Raw genomic sequence first — 26563 nt, 5'->3', positions numbered from 1 at the left:
CGTCGAACTGAGTTGATTGACACTCCGAGCCTTCTATCGAAAATACGTTTTTTGAGTGAGCATATAGCCTCTTAGTACACCTTGCTGTACGAGAAAGGCAAAAAGGAGAAATATTCTGAATCAGAACCATTATTGTGCATATAAATGTAATGTAATGTAATAATGATAGTATCTATGGCAACGATGGCCAAGGGCGCTCATAAGGGAGAGCAAAGTTAGGTTGCGAAGGCATTTCAGAAGCTCTCTAGGGGTTTCAGGGGTCTCAAGGGCTTTTAAGGGTGTCTCAGAAGGCTTCCAGGTTCATCAGGAGATCACAGGGGTGTTTCTAGGGGTCCACGGGGTTCAGGGGTAATTGGGATGTCTCAAGGCCGTTAAGGGAGTCTCATGGGCGTTTCAGGGGATAGTATGGGGTTTCAGGGGGTTCCACGAAGTCTCAGTGGCGTTTCAGGGGGTTTCATGGGGCACCTGAAAGTCTCAGAGGCGTTTCTGAGGGTCGAAGGGTATTTACAGAGTGTCTTAGGGTCGTTTTGAGGGCTCTAAGGAGATCTCAAGTACGTGGAGGGTGTCCGGCCATTTGGCCGAATGCCGTTTGGCCGAACGCCATTTGGCCGAATGTCATCTGACCGAAAGGCTCGTTTGGCCGAATCTTGATCAAAAGAATTCAGAAGAAGTTTTTGACATTCTAACTGCCAATATGATTATCAGAAGTATTTCCTTCTTTTAATCATAGGCTATTCTTTCTTGTTTTAATATTCAGGGATTAGGGTAACCTGGGGTAATACGCACCCCCGGGGAAAAACGCCCTCACGTTATTTCATTCTATAAGTGAAGTTCCATTCAATGCAAGCAAACTAGACGTAAAACTAAGCCGAACAAGCCCAAGAATGCAAATAATATTCGAATGAAAAGCGTGGAAAACGATGATTTTCCACATTTGGAAAAATTGTCTAATTTGGAGGGCACACAATTTAAGCAACTGCGCGCTGATTATATGGAATCAACCTATTAACTACCATCCGCCTCCTACTCCTTCCATTTGCTGCCGTAAATATTAAGATAGAGTCGCCTGGTATTTCATTAGAATTCTAAGCCAGAGGTCGTATTGCCCCACCTCAAGGTGCGTTTTGCCCCCAACAGTTTTTCAGCACCCAAAACGTAACACTTTTTTAAATTGATAATTTAATTCGGTAAAATTGATATCACGCGGACCAAAAGTTGGCGTCTTTTAGTAAAATAAGTAAACAAACTTTCAAAACGCAAGACACCCATAAAATTATCTTAATCTTAGCTATAGGGCTACGTTTGCTTAGAGGGTGCATATTACCCCACCATCCCCTACTGAAATTCCTTGAATCGCCTCTGAAACCCCTTGTAACACCCTAAGGCTCGTGAAACCCCTCTGAGTCGAATGAGTGTAATCAGTTTCATACCTTTTAATTCAGCCCTAGTTTGCTTATCCTTTGACAGATACGCATACTTCGACTACTTAAAGGCCCTTAAAGTCCCCTGTAACGTAGCTGAAAACTCCGTAATACTATTGAAACGCCCCTAAAATCCCTGTAATCCCATTGATACGTCAGCGAAACACCCTTCTTTTGGGCTCTCTGGGAACTTCCTGGAAACCCCTTTAGCCCCATCTCAAATGGTCAGAAACAACGCCTGTTCTCGCGAACTAAATTTCTTCATGAAAGCCCTGAATTTTTTTTTCAGAGGTTTCAGTGTATGAGCTTTGATCAACTAGTAGGTAGATGAAAACATCGGATAATGGCAATGCTTGCAAAATTTTCGATGCCATCAGACCAACCAAAAGAAACAGTAGTGCCGCCTCCAATGAACGAGAGAGTCACCGTTTTTCGATACTTTTATTTAATTGGAAGCCACGGCAGCGTGAAGTAAAACAACGGATCAAGTTGGATTTAGAACAACAAACTCTCAACGGAAGCCATCATGGCTCGAAACACACAAAAAAGGAGAAAGGCAATGCTCAAACAAAACCGAAAAAAAACTAACATACAATTCCACCCGTGTGCACTATCATTTTGCGCGTGTGTACTACACCTAGGTGTATCGTACCTACATAGTTGCTGTTGTCCGACGGCAGATATGGAGAGGGCAGCAGCAGACGAAGGCAAATCAATTACCTCACCATACAGCCCGTTTGCATAAATTATTCATTGCGAAAGGTAGATGATCTCATTCTATGACTGTATTCGGCCCCGTACTGGTACACCAGCAACTGGGGGCCCACAGCCCAGTCCAGTCCGAGTCCGCGTCCAAGTCCTCTATCATCATGGTCTGTTCTTGGGCGCTCGCAAATATCCGTCCATACAAATACACACACTGACTGACTGAGTGGGGCACCTTGAGCGATGACTGATGGATGACTGAACCTCCACCGCCGCCGCTCTGCCGGTTGTCGGTCATCATTTGAATACATTACATCTGATCTAACTCTATGTAGAAAGCAGTTAACCGGCCGGACATTGATGGAAGACCTGTGTAGACTAATTCGCACCTTTTCGAGAGGGTTTGTCATCATGTTTTTGTGCTATTGGTGTTCTGAATGTACACGAATAGAGATCGTCTGTTAATTACGTAAGATTTTATAGGGAAAGGGAAGGTGAGGTTCTTCAAAATCTTTCGCATGTATTTGGGGTTTTTTTTATAAAAAAAACCGATAAGGTAGGGGGTTCATTGTAAATATTACGCAATCATTGGATAGCCCCTGAGTTGAAAACAAATGTCAAGGTTCGATGGCCCAAATCTTTATTATAAATGGCATCACAAAAGAAGCCGGTACCAATTTCATTAAAAGCAGTAGGGAATCGCGCCACTTGGGCGGTGGCTTCTATATTCGTCTGTTTTCCATTATAACTCAGTCAAATTTGAACCAATTGACACAACTTTTAGAATGTCGTGAGATAGGTATAGTATCTACCCGTGTACAATATTTCAAGTCAATTGGTTCAAAATTGACTGAGTTATAGTGGAAAACAGACGAATATAGAAGCCACCGCCCAAGTGGCGCGATACCCCATTACTTTTGCAATGAACTTGTAATTAGTCAACGAATCTGTGGGGACAATTGTCAGTATCTATGCGCCGACAAGCGATAAACCCGATGACATGAAGGATGCCATTTACGAATATATCGACAAAACCTACGGAGATTTCCCAAAACATGGCGTAAATGGAAACGCCAACGTTCTGGTTGATAGTGGGGACTTTCTATCCGATAATGGATAGGAGATCCTTCGCTCTCCTGCCAATGACAACGGTTTGAGAGTGGCAACTTTCGCAGCAACTAGAGGGATGACCATTTTTTGTGTAGATCCGGCTTTTTTTTTAAGCCATGGGAGATATCTTTTTTTTTCTTATAAACCATAGAGAGAAAAATCTGCTCAACAGACACCCTAACAGGAAGGTTATGGTAGTGTGGGGTTAAGGCCGTCTTCTACAACGATAGTAAAAGCCAGGACTACTCTCTCCTCGACCCACTAAAACACATTCCAATGGTTGCCAATCCCTTCGTCTCTCCGGAACCACCAAGAAGGCATTGCTTCAGAGAGGGGCTAGTGCACACGCACCCTCAAGGTTAGCTGCGTAGCCTGCAGCAACGAACATCGATGACTCGCTTTGGAGTCATAACATGTAACATGTTGGCGCTTAGCTAGTTTCCCGAGTGGTCCCCACCACTTCCTTTGTCCTCGGAAGGCGGGCAGGGTCAACTCCGCCCGCGCCCAATTGCTTTGCAGACATCAAGAACTGATGCCGAAAGTAACTTTCGAGAAGCTTGTACAAGTACCCCGGTATCTGCTTTCTCGGCGGTTTTTGCAACCGACAAGATAGGGTCTACGGTAGACCTCCCTTTCCGGAAGCCGTACTGGTTACTCGAAAGACCATTTTCGCCCTCGGTGAACCTCAACATTCTATTGAGGATGATCTTTTCGAGAACTTTCCCCGCCGTGTCTATCAAGCATTTTGGTCTATACGCCGACGGGTCTCTGGGTGGTTTCCCCGCCTTTGGCAATAGTACCAGGCTCTGCCTCTTCTAAGCTTCTTCGTTCGTTTCGCTCTTCCTTTGATCGTGCTCGCTGCATCCGCCGCCTAGCCCTTAGGCAGGCGCGGCGCAGGTCCGCAATCGCGTCGGTCCACCAGTAAGCCGGTGGCCTCCCATTTCTAGAGTGGACTCGCCTAGGCATGGTCGCATTACACGCACGTGAGAGCACCGCTACCAGCTCGTCGCCGTCTAAAAACCAAGTAAGTTTCGCTAACGGCGGAGCGCTCCCTAAATAGCCCTACGTCGAAGTATTATGTCTTCCATCTGCGAGGGCTTGGCCTTGGCCTAGCCGCCTCTTCTTCTATCCGCTGTCTGCTGTTGTTGTAGTTGATACTGTAGCGAACCGCCAGGTGGTTGCTGTGAGTGTAGCTATCATCTGCTCTCCAGTTCGAACTACTTGTTAAGCCAGGACTACAAAAGGTCACGTCAATAATTGACTCCTCTCCGTTTCGACTATAGGTACTTTTGGTACCGACATTAGCCAGGTCGACATCTATTATGATCAGTGTTTCTAGCAGGATCTGACCCCGATGGCTGGTTCGTGAAACCACTTCCCTATTCCACGGCCCAGGAATTAAAGTCATCCGCTATTACCACTGGCCTTCGCCATGTTAGCACGCTCGTCATATAGCACGGTCGCATAACAGCTACAGAAGAAGACCCCATTTGCTTTGGCGACCACGAGGCCCTCATAGATAGTAGATATGAACTCCTGGCGAAGTATTTACCCGTTGTCCATATCGCCGCCATTTTTCTGGATCCATCCGCCAGTTTCCGTTGTCGGCGGGTACTCGGTATGGGTCCGCTATGATGGCGATATACGTCCTGCGCTCAAAAACCGCCTTACAAAGCAGTTGTTCAGCCGCGCTGCAGTGGTTCAGGTTCAGCTGCGTTACCTGCCTGCACTGTGATTTGTTCACTGCGGCTTTCTAGAAGGCCGGGCACCTTGGACCACCCGTCGGATGTCTGTTGTTCACGGATTTCCCGGTACAGATCATGCAGATGGGTGGACTCGAGCAGCTTTGCTTCAGCGCCGCATCGCCTACACAGTTTGCGCCTGTCAAGGGCCTTTGCAGTCCCACGACTTGTGTCTTGGTTCCAGACACCTAAAGGTGACATTCGCACCAGCCCACCTTTATTCTCCCTACTTTAACGGACTATTTAACGTCTGCCACCGGTAGCTGAACCAAAGCTATCTGTGTCCCTGCTGACCCCTTCCATAGCCTAACGGCTGCGGCAGTTACCTGCACATCGCACTGTTGCCGCAGTGCCGATGCAGCTAGTCTCGAGAGAGGGATGTGCATTAATCCCTCTCCGAAGCTATCACCCCCAATACCTTCTAGGTGGTTCCGGAGCGATGTAGGTTGTAGGTCATATCGATGCCCTGCATTCGAAGTCGACCCCTCTATCGGGATGGTTAACAGTAGCACGGTAACCAGCTAGGTTCGGTACAACTACGTGGCATGGAAAGGAATGCCCGGAAAGGTCCGGGGGAGACGGAGGCCTCTTGTCGACAAGTCCTCATGTGATGTCATAGGTCATAGGAAGTTCCTCCTTGGTGTCCTTCTTAAAAAGCGAATCCTGAAGTCTATCTGATTTTTATAAAACAAAATCTTAAATCTTTGACTTTGACTCTCCATTGATAAGACATCAACATGCCATTTTTAGTAATATTGTGCGCCATTACTCAAGCTGTTAATCTTTCGAGTCTTACATTAATAGTGGGTTTAATACGTGAGATTCCATTAAATTGCCCAAATAGCAATCATGTAGCGTTAAAGCCCATGCCGCAAAGAAATGGAAGATCCGTTGAGTAATTAGTGATAAATAACTGAAGGGTCTTAAATCGTGATCGAGGGGTCACGTGGTCTGATTTATTCGCTGGGTCCTTCCTTGGCGTGGATCATTCAACAACAGCGAGACTCCATCCAATCATGCATGGGCGAAAAGGTGAAACCACAATACGTGCCATATTGAGGTCATTGCAACGTCCCGGCACCACCATCGCGTCGTCGGTGGGCACAATAATAAAAATGGATTCCTTAGAGGTTTGTGCGGTAGGTACCTTTTGAATGCAGGTCCAGATGATGGCAATGGCGCCGCTACCGTCTCCGTCGCCGTCGTCGCGACACCGAAGGGAAGGAGGATCATGATCGAATTAATTGAAATTAAATGTTCGCGTGTGTATGCCAATATCATGCCAGCACGGTTCCGTCCGGCTAAATTGTCTGTCGTTTTCCACGTTCGTGCTTTTCTGAGCTTCGCACCTTCACTCTGTTGGAGGGCTCGGACTTGGCGCGGTGGCGGTTGAATGTTCATAAACAATGTTGCGACGAAATTTACCACCTTGCCGTAGTAATGAAGTGCTAGCCGATCCCTCTTGATTTTCACCGCGCCGCTGATGATGGCTGACGGAAAATTATGGGCACCGGAGATTTCGTTTGCGGTCCATTACAAATTTAACACTAATTAGTGGCGCTTGATATGTTAGCTACCGAAAGCTCTTGGTTAAATTAACAGTAATGTAAGGGACGGCTCATCGCTGTTACACATGTTCGTCCTTTAGCATTATATCAACACTATAATTAACAATCATCGTAATTTAAATGTATTGTTCGAAGCAGACATTAAAAACGTAAACATTTTACGCTAATTTATTAAATTATACTTATTTTGAAATTCAATTCATATGTACAGTCAGATTCTTTTGGCAGTCCTCGAGATTGTGGAGTTATCTTCAAAGAGAGCCTCTCTACTGCAGATAGGACCTTTAGACATGTTTGGCCTGAAATGCGTATATACTAAGCGTTTTCTGCATAATCACGGATATCGACATTAGTTTTATTTAACTCGAATGATAATTTTCACTAAACCATTTCTCAGCGTTGAAATAGAACTTTCGATCTAAAGCTCTATGACTTTCGTTAAAAGTGATTCAGCAAGAGCGTCATATGAACCACGTAACGGTTCCTTTTGCGAAAGTTTTAACACAACGCAAGAAACTACCATGCAATTGATTGCGTACAAGTCGAACGGCATACAGTTGCCCTCTGGCGATGGATAGCGAGAAAGACGTGTACACATCGCTGGTTTTTAACCAGGAAAGCTCAACAAAAAGCAATTTAATACCTAATCTCAACCTTTAAACCTAGACATTTTGAAGTAAAATTACTATTGCAAAACGTTTTTATAATGGATCCAAAACACGATGTAGATAACAGGTCATAAGAATTAAACTGGGTAAATATTCTTTACAATAATCTTTATGAAAATTCACAGGAATATTTGGATTTTGTGTTTTGTGGATGTCTTTCACTCTAGAGTGTAATTTTCTGATTCTGATTGTTTAACATGAAACAAAACATGCTATTTATCAAAAAAACGATTCAAAAACGTGTTTTGCTTTTTGAATTGTGGTATTTTTCGCATCGGTTAGTAATTAAATACCACGGGGCTCCATCGAACTTTACACAGCCAGCAAGGCAGCATCCATTTAATATTTATTTTAGGTGATTTTCGACCGGAATACTACAAGTATACAGATGTTGGCTTTCTCGGTCTAGGGTCAATCTAAACGGCTAGTTTTGGATTACCCATTTTTTTTTTTTTTTTTTTTTTTTTTTTTTTTTTTTTTTTTTGGATTACCCGACGTTTCGGCCGGCTTTATTTGGCCTTTATCAAGGGAAAAACTAAAAACATTGCACATTTAGTATACTTTAACATTGAACATCGATTACTAGTACCTACTCAGTCAACCGTTTTTTGTCTTATGGTTTAATGCCGCCATAGGGGGTGTGGGCTTCTTGTTTTCTGCCTGAGTGGACAAAACATATTACATGAAGGATTTGGGACATTAATTGGTTAGACTTACAATTATCATACGTATAGTTTTTACAAATTTTTGGACTGCACAGGTGAACACTACACTACTTGACGGTACTCAACGGCTATTTTAAACATGGAGGGTTAGATTTAGAGCTATTGTTCGACATCTGTTAGGTCTACTGTATCTACTGTGGTATATGGTCTATCGTTGCTCATTTGTCTTCTACGTGATTGGGTTGTCTTGACTGTGTGTAGAATACCAGCATACGTGATATTTAGCCCATCTACGTCTGTTCGGAAGTTTACCGTGTTGGAAGTGTTGTGTATGTGACACATTTCCAACATCGGTAAGGCAGAGGAACGGTACGATCTGTCAACTATTTTTGTACCGTCTAGATTGAATGTGTGTTGACAATCGAGCATGTGTTGTATTAGTGCTGTTTTGGGTTGTGTATCGTGTTCTGTGGTATTGGAGTGTTTGTTTACATTGGATCTGTGTCCACTGATTCTCTTTTTGAGATGATTGGTCGTCATACCTATGTATACTTTATCACAATTGGTACATGGTATACTGTAAATGACGTTATGCTGTTCTAGAGGTGTAACTGCATCTTTTACAGGCTTGAGAAGTGTTTTTGTGCTTTTTATGTTGTACGTGGCTATTTTTACAGATGGATATTCTCTTTTTAGGATCTCTGATATGGTACGGCTCAGTATTGGGATGTTTGGCATGGATTTGTAGACGACTTCGTTTGGTATCTGACTGTTTGGTGCTTGTAGAGTGTGCTGCGATATTGGGAGGATTGTTGTTGTTCCTGGATCTGCTTGTGAGGGTTGTTGTGGTGGGTGGCTATGCTGTATGTTGTGATTGGAGGGAGTTGCCGTGGTGAGCGCTGCTTGGTTGTTCCTGATGTGGCTTGTTAGTCTGTTGATTAATGCCGAAGGGTAGTTGTTCTGTCGTAGGATTTGGAAAATTTTGTGTTTGACTTGTTCCATTGACGACTTGGTGGTTAGCTGTGTAGCTCGGTTTATGAGGTTTTTAGCTACGTTGAGCTTCATGTTCGTTGGATGGAAGGAATGGTAATTCAACAGACGTCCCGAAGAGATGGGCTTGGAATACCACTGCGTACTCACGCTTCCATCGTTGTGGTGCATCACTAGGGTATCCAGGAAGGGTAGCGCTCCATCCTTCTCGTCCTCTACGGTGAACTGGAGATGTTGATCGTAGTTGTTGAACGCAGCAAGGGTACTTTGGACTTCGGTTTTGGGTAGTACGAGGAACAGGTCGTCTACGTATTTTTTCAGAACCCTGATGGAGAAACTCAACTGTTGTGTAACTGTGTCCAATAAGTCTTCCATTACGTAGTCCGCCAGGATCGGTGATAGTGGGCTGCCCATAGCAGTTCCGAAAGTCTGCTGGTAGTATTTGTCCCTGAATCGGAAATAGCTACTGTTCAAGCACATCTCAACCATTTCCAAAAACAGGTCTAAGTTGATCTTGGTTCCTCGGGGTAATCCAAAACTAGCCGTTTAGATTGACCCTAGACTGAGAAAGCCAACATCTGTATACTTGTAGTATTCCGGTCGAAAATCACCTAAAATTCCTAAGATGGCTGATAGACAAGACAGCTTCTTCAATCAAATTGCAAGCAATTACGGGACTAACACTGCACGATACTTTAAAGACTACGCCAGAGACAACGTTAAACTCTGCAACATGACGGTGAGAAAGGACTTCCTCCTCGAATGCCGCAGGAAGGGAGTCTCTCCGGCACACATCATTAACACAATGAAATGTGTGTATCCGTTACTCGAAGACGGCAGTCCATACATCCCCAAATTAGACAGGATTGTGGGCCGTTTCAAAAAGGCGTTGCTGAACATCGAAATCCAACATACCTTTCACAAGATTAAAACCTTGAAACAGAACATGCTACTCGCAAAGCTCAACATCGAAACAACTACGGATGCGTCTGTGTCGACGGAGTTCATAGCGACACAGCAAAGAGCTTTCACCAACAGGAAAACGCAGGTCGAACGCAGCACTAATCGAAAGCTCGACCGGCTACTCAACATCAACGATTCCCTATGCGAAGCAGTCCCCACACTGAACGAGAAAGCCATTCTCAACGCTAGTGGTGTCGACATTCCAAGAGAGATGGAGACACTTCTCAGCATGGGACCGAAATTCGCTCTTCCGATACAGAACATCCAACCGAATACCGTTTATCACCTCATTGCGGACGTTGAATCCATTCTCCGCACCTGCCCCGATAAGAACACACAAGATCGGAACAGATGTCTCATAGGTACCCGCATTCAAAACTACCTCTCACGCACACACACTCCAAACGTGAACACCCCCCTACTACGGTTCTGTGAGAATGCAACGCGGATCACGAAAAGATTTGTGACAGAACATCCGGAGCTTTGTGTCCTGGAGTCCGACAAGGGGAAGAAAATGGTGATCATGCGCCTAGCAGACTACGACACAAAAATGCTGGAACTACTCAATGCCTCGACGTACCAAACACTACGAAGTGACCCAACATCAACGATCCAAAAGAAGGTCAACAACATGGCTAGGAGGTTATCCAACCTCCAACTCATCGACAAGCACACTCTGCACCAACTACAGACCCAAACAGCAACTTGTCCCCGCATCTACGGGCAACCCAAAGCCCATAAACCCAACCTTCCACTACGACCTGTCGTTCCAAACATCACAGCTCCTACATATCATATGTCCAAGTTCATAGCCAACATCCTACAATCCACTTTCACCAGCCAATACAATGTAAAAGACAGTTTCGCATTCGTGGAATACGTCAACTCCGTCACGATTCCTCCTGACCACGTTCTAGTTTCGTTCGACGTTGTTTCGCTGTTCACCAATATTCCGAAGGAGAGAATCATCCGCAGCATCATATTCCGATGGGCAGACATCAAACGAGGAACCAAGATCAACTTAGACCTGTTTTTGGAAATGGTTGAGATGTGCTTGAACAGTAGCTATTTCCGATTCAGGGACAAATACTACCAGCAGACTTTCGGAACTGCTATGGGCAGCCCACTATCACCGATCCTGGCGGACTACGTAATGGAAGACTTATTGGACACAGTTACACAACAGTTGAGTTTCTCCATCAGGGTTCTGAAAAAATACGTAGACGACCTGTTCCTCGTACTACCCAAAACCGAAGTCCAAAGTACCCTTGCTGCGTTCAACAACTACGATCAACATCTCCAGTTCACCGTAGAGGACGAGAAGGATGGAGCGCTACCCTTCCTGGATACCCTAGTGATGCACCACAACGATGGAAGCGTGAGTACGCAGTGGTATTCCAAGCCCATCTCTTCGGGACGTCTGTTGAATTACCATTCCTTCCATCCAACGAACATGAAGCTCAACGTAGCTAAAAACCTCATAAACCGAGCTACACAGCTAACCACCAAGTCGTCAATGGAACAAGTCAAACACAAAATTTTCCAAATCCTACGACAGAACAACTACCCTTCGGCATTAATCAACAGACTAACAAGCCACATCAGGAACAACCAAGCAGCGCTCACCACGGCAACTCCCTCCAATCACAACATACAGCATAGCCACCCACCACAACAACCCTCACAAGCAGATCCAGGAACAACAACAATCCTCCCAATATCGCAGCACACTCTACAAGCACCAAACAGTCAGATACCAAACGAAGTCGTCTACAAATCCATGCCAAACATCCCAATACTGAGCCGTACCATATCAGAGATCCTAAAAAGAGAATATCCATCTGTAAAAATAGCCACGTACAACATAAAAAGCACATAAACACTTCTCAAGCCTGTAAAAGATGCAGTTACACCTCTAGAACAGCATAACGTCATTTACAGTATACCATGTACCAATTGTGATAAAGTATACATAGGTATGACGACCAATCATCTCAAAAAGAGAATCAGTGGACACAGATCCAATGTAAACAAACACTCCAATACCACAGAACACGATACACAACCCAAAACAGCACTAATACAACACATGCTCGATTGTCAACACACATTCAATCTAGACGGTACAAAAATAGTTGACAGATCGTACCGTTCCTCTGCCTTACCGATGTTGGAAATGTGTCACATACACAACACTTCCAACACGGTAAACTTCCGAACAGACGTAGATGGGCTAAATATCACGTATGCTGGTATTCTACACACAGTCAAGACAACCCAATCACGTAGAAGACAAATGAGCAACGATAGACCATATACCACAGTAGATACAGTAGACCTAACAGATGTCGAACAATAGCTCTAAATCTAACCCTCCATGTTTAAAATAGCCGTTGAGTACCGTCAAGTAGTGTAGTGTTCACCTGTGCAGTCCAAAAATTTGTAAAAACTATACGTATGATAATTGTAAGTCTAACCAATTAATGTCCCAAATCCTTCATGTAATATGTTTTGTCCACTCAGGCAGAAAACAAGAAGCCCACACCCCCTATGGCGGCATTAAACCATAAGACAAAAAACGGTTGACTGAGTAGGTACTAGTAATCGATGTTCAATGTTAAAGTATACTAAATGTGCAATGTTTTTAGTTTTTCCCTTGATAAAGGCCAAATAAAGCCGGCCGAAACGTCGGGTAATCCAAAAAAAAAAAAAAAAAAAAAAAAAAAAAAAAAAAAAAAAAAAAAAAAAAAAAAAAAAAAAAAGGGTAATCCAAAACTAGCCGTTTAGATTGACCCTAGACCGAGAAAGCCAACATCTGTATATTTAATATTTATATTCATCCCCTCCCCGTTCCGTAACGTTTTTTGTATGAAAACCCGAATTTTTTTGTATAGGCCGTAACGCTCGGCTATACACTCCCTCCCCCTAGAGCGTTACGTAATTTGTGGACGGCGCCCAATAAAAGAAAAGAGAAGGAGGCGCACGGTAGTTGGTAGATCAATGCAATATAACCAGAGCAGGTTTGTTTTATCGCAGTTGTAAAGGCGTGAGTACTCAGCATGTAACCATGCTAAGGGTGACGGCACTATCATAGTAGAATGATAAGCACGAGGACGTTGAGTTGATGTGTGTCTGTTGGTTGTTCCTTTTTCCAGTCCGATTGGGGGTCCATTATGTCCAAGTATCCGGGTCTGTTTGAGGCATGGATTCAGAAAAGGGTCAATCTTGCGTCTGCTATGCAAACTCTGTAACAGTGTAATATGAAAAAAAAACAACACATTATTAAAAAGAAGAAAAATTTGGTTTAATCGGTTGGCCGTCAATAAGGTCTTCAAGGATATAACTAGAAAGAACAGCCTATAAATAAAAAAAGGGCAAATCTCCTATGGGACCATTCATAAACCACTTGGACCAAACTTCGGTCATCTCAGACCTCTCCCCTCCCCTCGTAAAATTTGGCAATACAAAAATTTGGAAATATGTATGGAGCGTAGACTATGGATATACCGCCCTCCCACTGCGTAGTTTATGAACAGAAATCTGCAGGGATCAATAAACCACATGGCTACCAAACATCTCTGTAACAATTTATGAAAGAGTAGCCCAATTTTTCAAAGGAGGAAAAACACCAGATGGAATTAATAGAATGGTCGCCCCTTAACCCTGTAACGATCTAACTAGAAAGAACAGCCTATAAATTGAAGAAGGGCAAATCTCATATACAGTAAGCAGCTTAACTGCCAGTAAACAATATGAGAACACCTAGAAGAAAAGCTTATGATGAAAAGAAAAGGTACAGTTTAGTCGCCAGCCAAAATATTCATTTGGTTCATTGAAGCTGGCTATTAGTATGGGACAAACATCAAATTCTCGCTCCAGTTGACTTTTTTGATTCCATTTAGATCCCATATGAATTGTACAAAATTTCAGCGCAATCGGTAAAACTATAATTTAGCGCAAGCGGTTCTAAGTTTTCATAGGATTTACTATGGGAAAAGTTAAACTTTTAGATAAAAAATCCCAGAGGTCGCCCCTTGTCTCCTTAATTCAAATCGATTAACGCATCTTGTAGGAAAACCATTTATAAAACTTTCTTTCGAAGACCGCAAAACGATTGGATGCTCGTGGAAAAAGTTATTGATTTATTACCGATTAGTGTTCCAACGAACAGCTTTTTGTTTTGTTTTATTAGCAGCACTGTAGGTGCTGCCTTGGCTGCTGCTGTTTCTGGGGGTGGTGATGCCTCCCGCCACCCCCTGAAATAACGGCAGCAGCAGTGCTGCTTATAAAACAAAGCAAAAAGCCGTTCGATGGATCACTAATCGGAAATAAATTAATAACTTTTTCGACAAGCATCCAATCGTTTTGCGGTCTTCGAAGGAAAGTTTCATAAATGATTTTTCTACAAGAAGCGTTGATCGATTTGAATTAAGGAGATAAAGGGCAACCTCTGGGATTTTATGTTTGAAAATGTAACTTTTCCCATAGTAAATTCTATGCAAACTTTGAACCACTTGCGCTAAATTATAGTTTCACCGATTGCGCTGAATTTTGCACAGTTCATATGGGACCTAAATGGGATCTAAAAAGTCGACTGGAGCGAGGATTTATTTTTTCCATACAAGCGTGTCCCATACTACTGGCTATACTAAGAATAAGTACTACAATCTTAAAAAAATATTTAGAAAACAATTTTAGGGCTAGCAGAGGGTCCCAAACTTTTTGCTATCGCGGCGCCCTTTGAACTTTTCAAAAGTGTTGCAGCGCACCAACATTTTTTTACAGAGAATTTTCATTATTTTAAAACAATCTTTACTTAAAAAGTTTTAATGCAAAATTATAAAGAACTTTCAAACATACCCCGTAACGTGGGTAGATCACCTTAGAATGGTGCGTTGCGGTGTAAGATCTACCAAATCAAATTTTGATCTTGATATTTACCGTATTTTTGAATATTCCAAGATCAAAGTCTTATGCTCTTTTCCCTGTGTAGTATTTGTGTTTCAATGTACTGCTAATTAACATTTTATTTCAGCAGGTTTCAGGTAAATGTATCGTACGATATAAATAATATTTTAAAAATATGTAACTGTGGTGAGCGTATCACTAATATGCAGCTTATTTGACGTACGATGTTGATATTATTTTATATTTCAGATTATCAACCGAAGAATCTAGTAATTCAACCAAATACCAACAAGATGACGAGGAAACTAGGATGAATTGGGCAGACAACTGATTCGAAGCAGTCTAACAATGGTGTGCCTGAACGTTAACCAAGCGTATCCTTTGGAGTTTACCCTTCCACTAACAACACCCGAATTTCCGTGACACCTAGGCCTGAGAGATCGCAAAGTTGTCTACATTTTTCATAGGTGTCCAAAACTAACCATCCTTTCCCATTCCTCAGCAGTTGCAAGGACGTGGCCAGGACAGTGCTCGACCATTGGAGGATTGCGTCAGTCTGGTCTAAGAGTCAGAGATTAGTCCCAAATCTTTGTGCTTTGGTTCGGACGGGAAGGAGGCAACCCTCATAACAGCGGTCTAGGACTGCAGGGTAAAAGCACTAGATTTCGCCCCCCTAAAGCATTGAACTATCAAAATTATTGAGTTTCAACATATATTTCCGATAATATCTATGTTTCTTTGGTGATTCTTGTTAATTATCCTTCAATCAGTGATAACCCAGCTCAAAAGTACCATTAAATGAAGATTTAATACATTAAAATAACAATTTTCAATATTGATTTGTGATTTATTTTTCGCCACCCAAAATTCAATTTTCGCCCCACCTCCGCTCTAATTTTCGCCCCCTACAGTTGTCCATAAGATTTCCTCAATTCGATCATGACTATAACCTTAAAATTATCTTCTTCTTCTTCTTCTTCTTCTTCATTGCTCTATGTTCCCACTGGGACTTGGCATGCCTCGCTTAAACTTAGCGTTCTTTGAGCACTTCCACAGTTATTAATTGAAGGGCTTTCTTTGCCTGCCAATGCATGAATTTGTATATTGTGAGGCAAGTGCAATGATACATTATGACCAGGGAGTCGAGAAAAATATCCCGACCGGAACGGGAACCGAACCCATTATCTCCGGATTGGCGATCCAAAGCCTTAGCCACTAGACTAGCTGGAGACCCCTATCCTTAAAGTTATATTGAATACGAACCATCCCGGCAAGAAGAAATTAACAGAATGAAACAATACATAAATAGATCAATAGATAGATTGTAAATAAGTAGAAAACAAGGCCAACTAAAAATTACGTATTAAAAATTGGAATGGAAGGGATGATTTTGAAATGGATTTTTTTTGCATTACATAACTTAAGGGGAACATCCATAAATTACGTCACGAAAGAAATATTTATTGGGGCTACTTATTTTGAAGTCATACATGAATATAACAATATTTGCGAATTCGGCTGTTCTCGCACCAGTTCGACATACAGGTACTCTTCGATATAACGTACAAAAAAGTTTTCTCTTTGTACGTTATATCAAAGCAGAGAAAAATTAAATATTTTTTGTGATAGTATTGATGCATTCGACGTGAAATTAATCCCAAATAATGATTTCGGTGAAATTCACAAAACCAATAATGAAAAACTAGAGTTTTCACGAAAAAGTCATTTCGTTTTTTGTGCTTCGATATAACGTACATTTTGCTTCGATATAACGTACACTAAATTTTTCCCCAAATTGCGCTAATTCTGGGTAACAAGGCTAATGCTGCAATAAAACATTGATTTGAGTGATTTCGTAGTTTCTCTAAGGGTTATTGCTGGAAAAAATAAAAATTTTCAATATTGTACGTTATATCGAAGCAAAATGTACGTTATATCGAATTCGCTATATCGAGGGTACGTTATATCGAAGATTACCTGTAGTACAATTGGGTTTTTAAATTTTGAAAAATGTATAGATTTTTTACCTACGAATTTGTGTGACTCGCTTAATGCTAATGCTAATGCTAATGCTAATGCTAATTATAAAGAACTTTCAAACATGGCATTTCTTAAAAATCGAATAAAAATTATCTTTTCAACTAGTTTTAGGTTTTTCGAGAAAAAGGATTTCATAAATATTTGTTAGATTTCATATATCATATTTATTTATTATTCAAATTAAACAAATATAACAAAAACTTCTTCATCTAAAGCAAGCTGCTGAGTAAAACTGTTGCAATACTTCGATAAATTGAAATGGTTTAACAGACTTTTTTGGAAATATTAAATTCCTGCGGGAAGAACAAAACTTTCTAAGATGTTGAGTTAAGCATGTAGTGTGGAAAATTTATAAAAGTATGATGTTAAGGCTGATTTTAGATCATTCATTATCATGGGTTTGTTAATTAAGTCTTGAGGAAGGCTTGGAAGGCTGCCTTTTACATGAGTTTTGGATTATTTTCTAACGACCATTGAAAAAGTTAAATAAACTTTGAGAAGTGATGAAAAATGTATGAATCTCTAAAAAATCGAAACGGGTCTCAAAAGTTACATAGTTTTCCTCCAGTTTCTATCAAGATCCAAAACCGACAATTTTGAGATGTGACCTACTTGCACGAAACAGAAAACCTGAATGTTCTGTGATAGCCACATTAGTAGAAAACGTTGTCCCGAAAAGTGGGACACAACATAAAGATCTGCCAAGACGAAAAATAAAAAAAGCCTGAAAAAAGATAAAAATAAACCAGTTAAACCCGCAAAAGTTTTACGGGTTTTCCTTCTTTTTTCGGCTTTTTTGTGATATTACGGTTTGGGAAAACTAGTGTCAACTCACCCCCTCCCCTTCTCTGAAAAGACCTTTGAAAATATTTTGGAAATATTTTCTTTTAATTACAATCTGTTGGTAGACTCAAAAACCAAACTGAAGTTTTGAAAACTAAAAAAAACAAAAAAGGCAATGTTAGAATACAACAGAAGGAGCTCTGAAAACTTAAAAATTTGGTAAATTCTATAAATTATTCGAAGGTTGGGATAATTCTTGGGAAAATGCTGCTGAGCAACAGTCCCAAGTTTCATTAAATCATGTTTTTTTTTTCACACAAGAATCCGCGGCGCACCTGTCAAATGTTCACGGCGCACCAGGCACAGTTTGGGAAGCACTGGGCTAGACGTTCTGAAAACTGATAACACTGGTCGACAAAATTTCACAAAATTTGGCGTTATGGGATGAGAAAAAATGAACAGGGGACCCTAGAAGTATTATAGTGAAATAATTTTTGAAAAATATTGGACCGGGCCTTAACAGTTTATGACCGAAGTTTGTATGGAGAACTTGGGGTGTTCAATTGATATGCGCATTAGAACGTGCCGAGCATATATTTGGGCGTTTTCGCTATTTGGGTTTGTTTCGTTAGACAATAACGCCTAAATATATGCACAGTGCGTTCTAATGCACACATCAATTGAACACCCCAAGTTGATTGATTTAGCTGTATTATAGAGACTTTCAGCCCTTGGCTGGTTCGTCTCTACCCCAAGTTCTCCATACAAACTTCGGTCATAAACTGTGAAGGCCCGGTCAAATATTTTTCAAAAATTCTTTCACTATGACACTTCTAGGGTCCCAAACCAAAGTGATACCCTTCCTTTGACGGCCTCAGCCCCACACTACCCTAACCTTCCTGTTAGTGTATCTGTTGAGCAGATTATCCCCCTATGGTTTAGAAGAAAAAAAAACCCTGTCATTTTTTTTCTCGTCCCATAAACGGTGTAATCAGCTGATAAAATTAATCAAAATAAGAAACAACTGATATTTGCTTAAATACCCGGATAGAAACTAACCATAGGGTTTATGGTGAAAACCATTCCTGCACCATACAGTGTACCAGCTACAATAAAGTGTATTGTAATGAAATGGTTCGCTATACTGTACATTTACATTGGATTTTTATGTAACAATATATTATACTGTTTTTCTTACGTTTGAACCATTCACTTTTCCGAAACATTATTTATTTTTCCGTGAATTTTTAATTATTTCTGGTGTTCGATTTGAATAGGTCGTATGTTTGCTGTGATACCTATGCAGATTCGACCTATTCAAATCAAACACCAGATTTATTCAGTTTGAGATTTTTTCCGTGCTTTGTTTTGTTGATGTTTGTGACTTTTTTGATGGAAAGGAAAGGAAAGAGAAAAAAGTGAATAAGTTGAAACATCAATTTAACCTTTTGGAATCGATTTTTTTCGCCGCTGTCGACGCATCCTCGCTGGTGTCGAACACGTTTGTTATGCTCGGTTTCATCGCCGGGGTCATATATGACCCCTCCGGCTCCAAAGGGTCAAAGCCAATGACATGTTTAAATCAGTGGTAAACCAGATGTCCTAAGAACTGCAGGTCCAAGCAGGGGTCCAAGAGATATGGCGGGCTCGAGGGCGGGCTAGGTGTGTAGAGTGCGATGAGAGAAATACGAATGCAATGTAGGCCAACCCGGAAAGATGCAGGTCAGATTACCGTAAATCAGTAGATGAGTTCAACACAGCCTCCTGTCACCGCAATACTGCCCCACAGGAAAATAACGAGCCAACATCTCTGGTTCCCACTTCCAGCCGCCTCGTTGAACACAATAGCGACGGCTCGGCGGCTTGGTTCCCCATGATAGCGCAACAACATAATTCCAGGAGCAAAAATCAAAAGCGGTGAAACTTTTTTTCACAACCATTTTTTTTACCTTTTAAAATCGTTAGTTTAAGCGAAACATGATTTTTAATTTCGCAATTATTTATTTAAAAATGAAGTCGTAATAGTATCAGCTCGTCTTCGTCACGGGAATAAAGTTTCCATAAAATTTAGAATTGTTATTGACATGATGCAGTCACAGTCAATAACCGATACTGGATTTTGATGCTGACCTCAAAAACATAGCCGCGTGACAGGAGGCTGCTTCAACACTATTCTTTCTGTATTTGCATTTAGGGGAGTTTTCTCCTCTTCTCTCATGTGAACTTGCCTTCGACCACAATCGAATCAAATGCGGTTGACAAACTTTATCTTTGACGTAGAGCCATCTTTAACATATGGACTGGACTGAACACTGAAATGACTTTTAATATAGGTTCGTCTGCGGGTTCGCTTTTTAACCTAACTTATATTTGAATCGAAATTGACAGCAGGGACGTGCAATTTCGAAAGAAAAACATGACACACGAAAGTTGTAGCAAATCGTTTCCCATGTGACGGGACTGCTGCGATGCTTCATAACTCACACTGCAACACGCTCGTTCATTATTGCTACTGAAACAAGTGTGTTTGAAAATTGAAGTGAAACACTTTGGATTTTCGTTTCAATTGTGGGTCATTGAAAATTTTCAATGTGCTAAAAACACTATTTAAAACAATTTTTCAAATAGTGGCGCACGCCAATAGAATGATCATTATGTTTTATGAGAAAGGAACACACGTTTGACCGCTTACATCCAATTAACCGGCGCCTGTAACCATTGAGAGACTAACGCGCAAGAGTGAGACACTACTGCTCTGCCGAGTGAAGCACAAGCAACGCCACCCCGAAGAGAGACTACCGAGTGCTACGATGAATGAGAACGTTTTCCGAATCGAAAAGAAAGACTGGAAAAGTGTGTCAAACAGATAAAGTAACTCATTCAAATGTTGCACGAAAGTGTCTCATTGAAACGAAAATAAACGCCCCTGCTTGACAGTTATCTCATGAGTTGTTATGTATTTCAAACTTTAGTCAAACTGGTGCCTCAATGTTGCAATAACGGTTAAGCACGCTGTAATGATACTTATGTACCTCGTCACCCACTTCATGCAACTACATTAGTGGTCTAATAACACTTAGCGCGCTCGGCATAGTTCCATCATGCCGCTCGAAGTGTTGCCACAAATAATGCTAAGTTTGCAAAACCCGGTTATCTGGCTGGTGGGGCATGGGAGCCTAAGCTTCAACTGTTAATGCAATCAGAGACTACTCAGACTTAGACGTAGGCGATCCTATATATGAAGGGTTATCCAAAACGCTCTGGAGAATTCCCAAAGCGCATTCTAATAAATCTAATAAGCCTAAGATGCCATTAACAGGAGGAAAATGGCAAGATAATATAACAATATATGGTTTATGTAATGTAAAAAAAATCAACATAACAAAAGAGAACCATTCCAAAACCATTTGATTAAATGTACAACCAGTAGTGAAATTGCAATTAAAAACAATTTATTTACGGTACATTTTATTGTTTGAAACCATTCATGTACCATACAATGTACGGTATATCTTAACCCACGTATCAGTATTTTGAACAATTCATTAACAATAAAATGTATGGTTTTGCAAAAAAATATATATGGAGAAAAATATTTTTTTATATTGTTACGATACTTAACAACCTGTATAATATATTGTAAAAATCTTATTTACAATTCACGGTATTGTGTCCTACATTACATCTTATTGTTTTTGTATTTTTATTTTTACAGTGGTGTCTATTGTAAAAATAGGGTTCTAAATAGTACTGTTACAATATAACGTTCGGTTTTTCTACTGTATTTTTTATTCGGGTATACTAACATGAATAAATATAACGTTCTCAGCAGTCTTCCCACAAACTTGACACATGTTCAACTTCTGTACGTTTTCTCGCACTTGTGTTGAACATCAAACGCCATACATCGGAGTACCCGTGTTTGCTACCGTACTCCGTACCGAAGAGTACTCAAGTACAAAACTTGTGTACGTACAGAAGTACAAAACGAAAATCGATCCGAGCACAAACCGAGAACGAAACCCGAAGCGGCGTTCGGATTGGCAAACGATTGGTGCCGAACTGTCAATCGTCGTTCGAGAAAGTTCTTTTTTGCACGATTGCTTCCCACTTCGTTTCGCACGGTACACATGTACTGTACATATGTTCGAACTTGTGTTTGAAACGAACTATGAACATAAGTACACGTTTGGGTACTGTTCTGTGGACTGTGAGGAGATTCTCAAAATCTGTTTAGCAAACCCGTGATTGTTGTTGTGGTAAGCTTTCAGCTAAAATAAACGTTTAATTTAATTATTTCCACCAAATGTTCTCGTCAAAGGCATACATACAATTTTTGGTGAACCCTCGAGTTCCAAAGTCCGGTTACGATACGGTCGATAGCGTATAGCGATTATGCTGGGTTAAATTAAGGTTGGTTTAATTGCCCGTTCGTATTGCTTCTTAGCATTAAATGATTACTTACGGGCTCGGAGATTCGTAGCCTAGCCTATCGAATTCAGTGCTGGGAGTATCTTGTGTCGGTAGATAAAGTGAGTTTGATCTAAATTCAAGCGATTACATATTAGAATTCAACAGGTTTCTGTAAGGCCACATATGTTACCTGCATGTAGTACTAACTAGGATGAATTCACAAATTTAGCGTTAAGTAACTACTGCATGAGATCCAGAAAAATGCTTAGACTAACTTAGAAATAGTAGAAATAAGCTCGAAAGTATAATTCACTTAGTTTTTAATAATTTAGGATAGAAACTAGCTGTAATGCACTGGAAATGTTGCGTGGAAATCGCTGTATCATTGTTGACATTAGACAGTCATTCATAGGGAGCCTGCGATACAGTTTTATTGTTCTCCCTTACGTCTACGCTTATGATCGTTCGGCTGCTTTGTTGACTGGCCACAGTTGAACCGCAACGAGGGGTCTCGTCGTGACATTCCCCCTCCCGTAAACCCTGGTGATGCTCCTGACCGTCTGGAACTTCTGGATTGGGTTTACCATCGTCCAACACGTCGAGAACTGCGAGTTTTACCACTGGTCGCCGAAGAAGTCCAGAAGCGGTCCGTACTAATGCTTGGCGTACCCTACCGTCTCGTCCTGGGAAGGTACGTTCTACTCGACCACGGATCCACTGATTGCGTGCGGCTCATCCAACCACCAGGACCAAATCCCCCACCTTGAGATCTTGAGTTTCCTCGAACCACTTTGTCCGGCGGGCGATGACTGGCAAATATTCTTTCACCCATCTTCGCCAGAATTCGTCGCAAATGTGTTGTGCTAATTTCCAACTGTTTCTTAAGGCTGTTCTTGGTGCGACTGGTTCCGATGGCAATATCTTAAGGCCGCTGGAGTTACCCAGCAGAAAATGGTTGGGCGTAAGCGATTCCTGATCCGCCGACTTCAGAGGGATGTAGGTGAGCGGTCGGGAATTGATGATGAATTCTGCCTCAACAAGTATCGTTTCGAGAGTCTCGTCGTCCGGTTTTCGAGGAGCGTCCGCTAATGCACTGATGGCGACTTTAACCGAACGTACTAGACGCTCCCATGCGCCTCCCATATGGGGCGCTGCTGGCGGGATGAATATCCATTTCGTCTGAGCACTCGTGAATGTTGACGCTAGTGTTTCAGCTGTTTTCGTGAGGTCTCCGCTGGCGCCTTGGAAGCACATCCCGTTGTCACTATAGACTTCAGCAGGAGGACCACGCCGTGCGACAAATCGACGAACGGCCATAATGCATGATTCAGTTGAAAGGCTGTGCACCAGCTCGATGTGCACTGCACGAATTGTGAGGCATGTAAATATCGCTACCCAACGTTTAACCTGATTTCTCCCCACTCTGACCAGTAGTGGCCCGAAGTAATCCAGACCAACGTAAGTGAAGGGTCGTACGAAGGGTTGCAGACGGGCCGACGGAAGAGGAGCCATTGCAGGAGGCTTAGGGTTGGCCTTTCTCACACGACATACAATGCATTCCTTGGACACCTTCTCTACGAGACTGCGCAATTTGGCAATCTCAAAACGTTGTCGTATTTCATTAGTAACTGTTTCCCTGTTAGCATGTCTGAAACGACGATGATACCAGTCGACTAATTGTTTGGTGATCGGGTGCGATCGGGGTAGAATTGCCGGATATTTAGCTTCATCCGATGCGAATACTGCTGCTCCAATGCGGCTACGCATCCGAAGAACTCCGCGGTCGTCGAGAAATGGCCAAAGTTTGTAGATAGGACTTGATTTTGAAACACAGCCGTGCCGCGCTTCCGGTGATCCCTGAGTTGCAGATAGAACAGCAATTTCTGATGCAAAAAGTTCTGCTTGGGCAACTATCCATAATGTTTCTTCTGAACGTTTCAATTCATCCTGTTTAAGGATACCTAACTCCAAAGGAATGCCAGCTCGTTTCCTACGTAAGTTGTCAAGATACCGTAGAACATAGGCGATTGCTCGATGCATTCTTTCCCATCGGCCGAACCGGCTGACATCGATCACTGGTGTTGACGTCCAGTGAGAGTGAACAGGACGCAGCTCTTCTTTGGTGGAGACAGGATGTCGTTGTTTAGGCCAGTGTTCTTCTCCCTGATACAAAAATGCTGGACCGCGGAACCATGGACTGTTTACTTGGAATTCCGGACCATTGCCCCATTTGGTGGCTTTATCTGCAACATTGATCTTCGTAGGGATCCATCTCCAATCTTGAGGATCGCTCAACGTCAGAATTTCGCCTACTCGAACTGCAACAAACTTTTGGAAGCGACGGTGATCTGACAATATCCACGCTAAAACAGTCGTTGAATCAGTCCACAAATAGTGTTGCGATATCTTATAGGAATGGTTGTTTAGCACGGTTTGCAGATATTGGACTCCGAGAACAGCTGCTTTTAACTCGAGCCGCGGTATTGAGAGGGTTTTCAAGGGTGCGACCTTACTCTTAGCTCCGACAAGGGCTACTTGAACGTCACTTTTGCTAACATGCCGGAAGTATACGACGCAACAGTAGGCTGCTTCGCTGGCATCGACAAAAACGTGAGCTTCTATTCGACTGCTGCAAGTTATTGGCACCGAAAAGTAACAACGAGGTATCCTGAGTGTGTTCAGTAGGTCGAAACGGTCGAAACACTCAATCCACTGTCGCCACTGACGAGAAAAGTTCTCATCAACTGCTTCGTCCCAGCCGGTACCCGCAGCCCAGATTCCCTGGATAATGATTTTTCCGTGGATTAAGAAGAAGGCGATGAGCCCTAATGGGTCGAAAAGACTCATGACGACCTTCAGTATTTCTCGTTTGGTAGGGACATGACTCTCGTCAAGAACAAAGCGCAGGTCTTCTCTGAGGGTTACCGTGTATCTAAAGCAGTCTTCATTTGGCATCCACATCATCCCTAGTACCGATTCTATGCTTTCGCCTCTCTCCAAGGCTAATTCCTTCGGTGTATCCATTGAAACAACACCGATTCCTTGCAATACTTCCGCGGAGTTCGACAGAAAATTGCGAATGTCAAACCCTCCTTTTGAGTGGACAAATTTCACCTCCTTCACTACTTCAATCGCTTCTTGAATCGTTTTGAAACTGTCCAAATAGTCGTCCACATAATGTTTTTTAACTATGGCGACAGTCGCACGCGGGTACTGTTCGGAAAACTGCTCTGCGTTTAGGTTTTTGATAAATTGAGCAGACACCGGCGAGCAAGTTGATCCGAAAGTCGCAACGTCCATGATGTAGATCTGGACGTCGTCGGTTGGGCTATCCCGCCAAAGGAAACATTGGGAAAGACGGTCCTGTTCCCTGATTTGTATCTGGTGGAACATCTCTCTGATGTCTCCACACACAGCTACAGGAAATTGTCGAAACGAGCTTAGTACTGCAAGCACGGGTGTTAGTAGATCAGGACCTTTCAATAGTTTCGAATTGAAAGAGACTCCTTCCACTGTTGCCTTCGCGTCCCAGATGAGCCGGACCTTGTTCTTCCTTGGATGCTGGACCACTCCTAACGGTAGGAACCACATTCGGCTTTTGTCAGCAGACTTCAGCTCCGCTTGTGTTGCCTTATGTGCGTAGCCCTTGCGTTCATAGTCATGAATCTGCTCACGTACGCGATCTCCTAGTGATGGCTCCTTAACGAATTTCCGTTCAAGACCAATAAGACGGTTCATAGCCATCTGGTAACTACTGGGAAATGCTGGGTTATCCGTTCGCCACAGAAGTCCTGTTTCGAAGCTGTTTCCAACTCGTCGTGTCGTCGCTTCAAGTATCTTTCTCGCACGCCTGTCCTCATCTGATTCTAGGATTTCGTTCCGATTTAACAATACGCTGTCTTCGATGGTGAAGAAGTCTCGAAGTTGTTGATTCAACAATCGGTCGGGGTCGGCAGCTGCTGCGACGTGGAAGTTAAGAGATGCTCTGCTAGAAGTGGAGTTGTTTGAACCATACACGGTCCATCCAAGGCGACATTTTGCGGCAATGGGGTCGCTTGGTCCTCCTTCGCGCAATCTCAACGGCACGCCGAGCCGGAGGTTGTCCAATCCTATCAAAAGCTTAGGTTGTACAGTGCCGTAGCTTTCCATGGGTAGGCCTCTGAGGTGTGGGTAACGCTGTGCTAACTCGTTGTAGTTAAGACGTTGACTAGGTAGTACTACACAACTAACTGTCCTGGCATGACGAAGATCGAATCTTGTCGAGTTACCTTTCCCGGATATCGCAAAGTTGACTTCTTGAGACTGGGATTCGCTCCGTTTAACATTTCCCGTCCACTGAAGGGTGAGGGGCTTCACATGACCTTTCACCCCGAGTTGCTTAGCGATGCTATCTTCCAGCAACGTTATCTCCGACCCTTCATCAATGAAGGCGAATACAGAGACGCTTTTACCTTCATTATAGAGGACGACAGGCAGTATCCGGAACAACGACTGCGGTTTGGTTGAAGACATGTGGCTCGACGAATAGCTTGTGGACGACGACGTTGAAGCGTGCAGTAGAGTATGGTGCTTTAAACGACACCCCTC

At 42.4% G+C, this 26563-nt stretch overlaps 2 protein-coding genes across 2 annotated transcripts; one reads left to right on the top strand and one right to left on the bottom strand.

Annotated features, from left to right (window-relative positions):
- Window positions 1–7714: 7714 nt before the first annotated feature.
- Window positions 7715–9367, bottom strand: LOC134291828 (uncharacterized). Its single transcript, XM_062860081.1, has one exon. It carries the CDS (start codon window positions 9356–9358, stop codon window positions 8039–8041), a length of 1320 nt encoding a protein of 439 aa, XP_062716065.1. The 5' UTR covers window positions 9359–9367; the 3' UTR covers window positions 7715–8038.
- A 55-nt stretch (window positions 9368–9422) lies between these two features.
- Window positions 9423–12514, top strand: LOC134291827 (uncharacterized). The gene is given in 1 exon segment (XM_062860080.1): window positions 9423–12514. A coding segment is annotated over 1 exon segment (2697 nt). The 5' UTR covers window positions 9423–9494; the 3' UTR covers window positions 12192–12514.
- Window positions 12515–26563: the final 14049 nt, after the last annotated feature.

The sequence above is a fragment of the Aedes albopictus genome, chromosome 3 (genome assembly GCF_035046485.1).
Source record: "Aedes albopictus strain Foshan chromosome 3, AalbF5, whole genome shotgun sequence".
In the NCBI taxonomy this organism is placed as follows: Eukaryota; Metazoa; Arthropoda; class Insecta; order Diptera; family Culicidae; genus Aedes; species Aedes albopictus.
This window is presented reverse-complemented; position numbering and strand designations above follow the sequence as displayed.

Excerpts from the sequence above, each read along its gene's own strand:
- LOC134291828 (XM_062860081.1), bottom strand. The coding sequence starts at position 9,358 with ATGGTTGAGATGTGCTTGAACAGTAGCTATTTCCGATTCAGGGACAAA.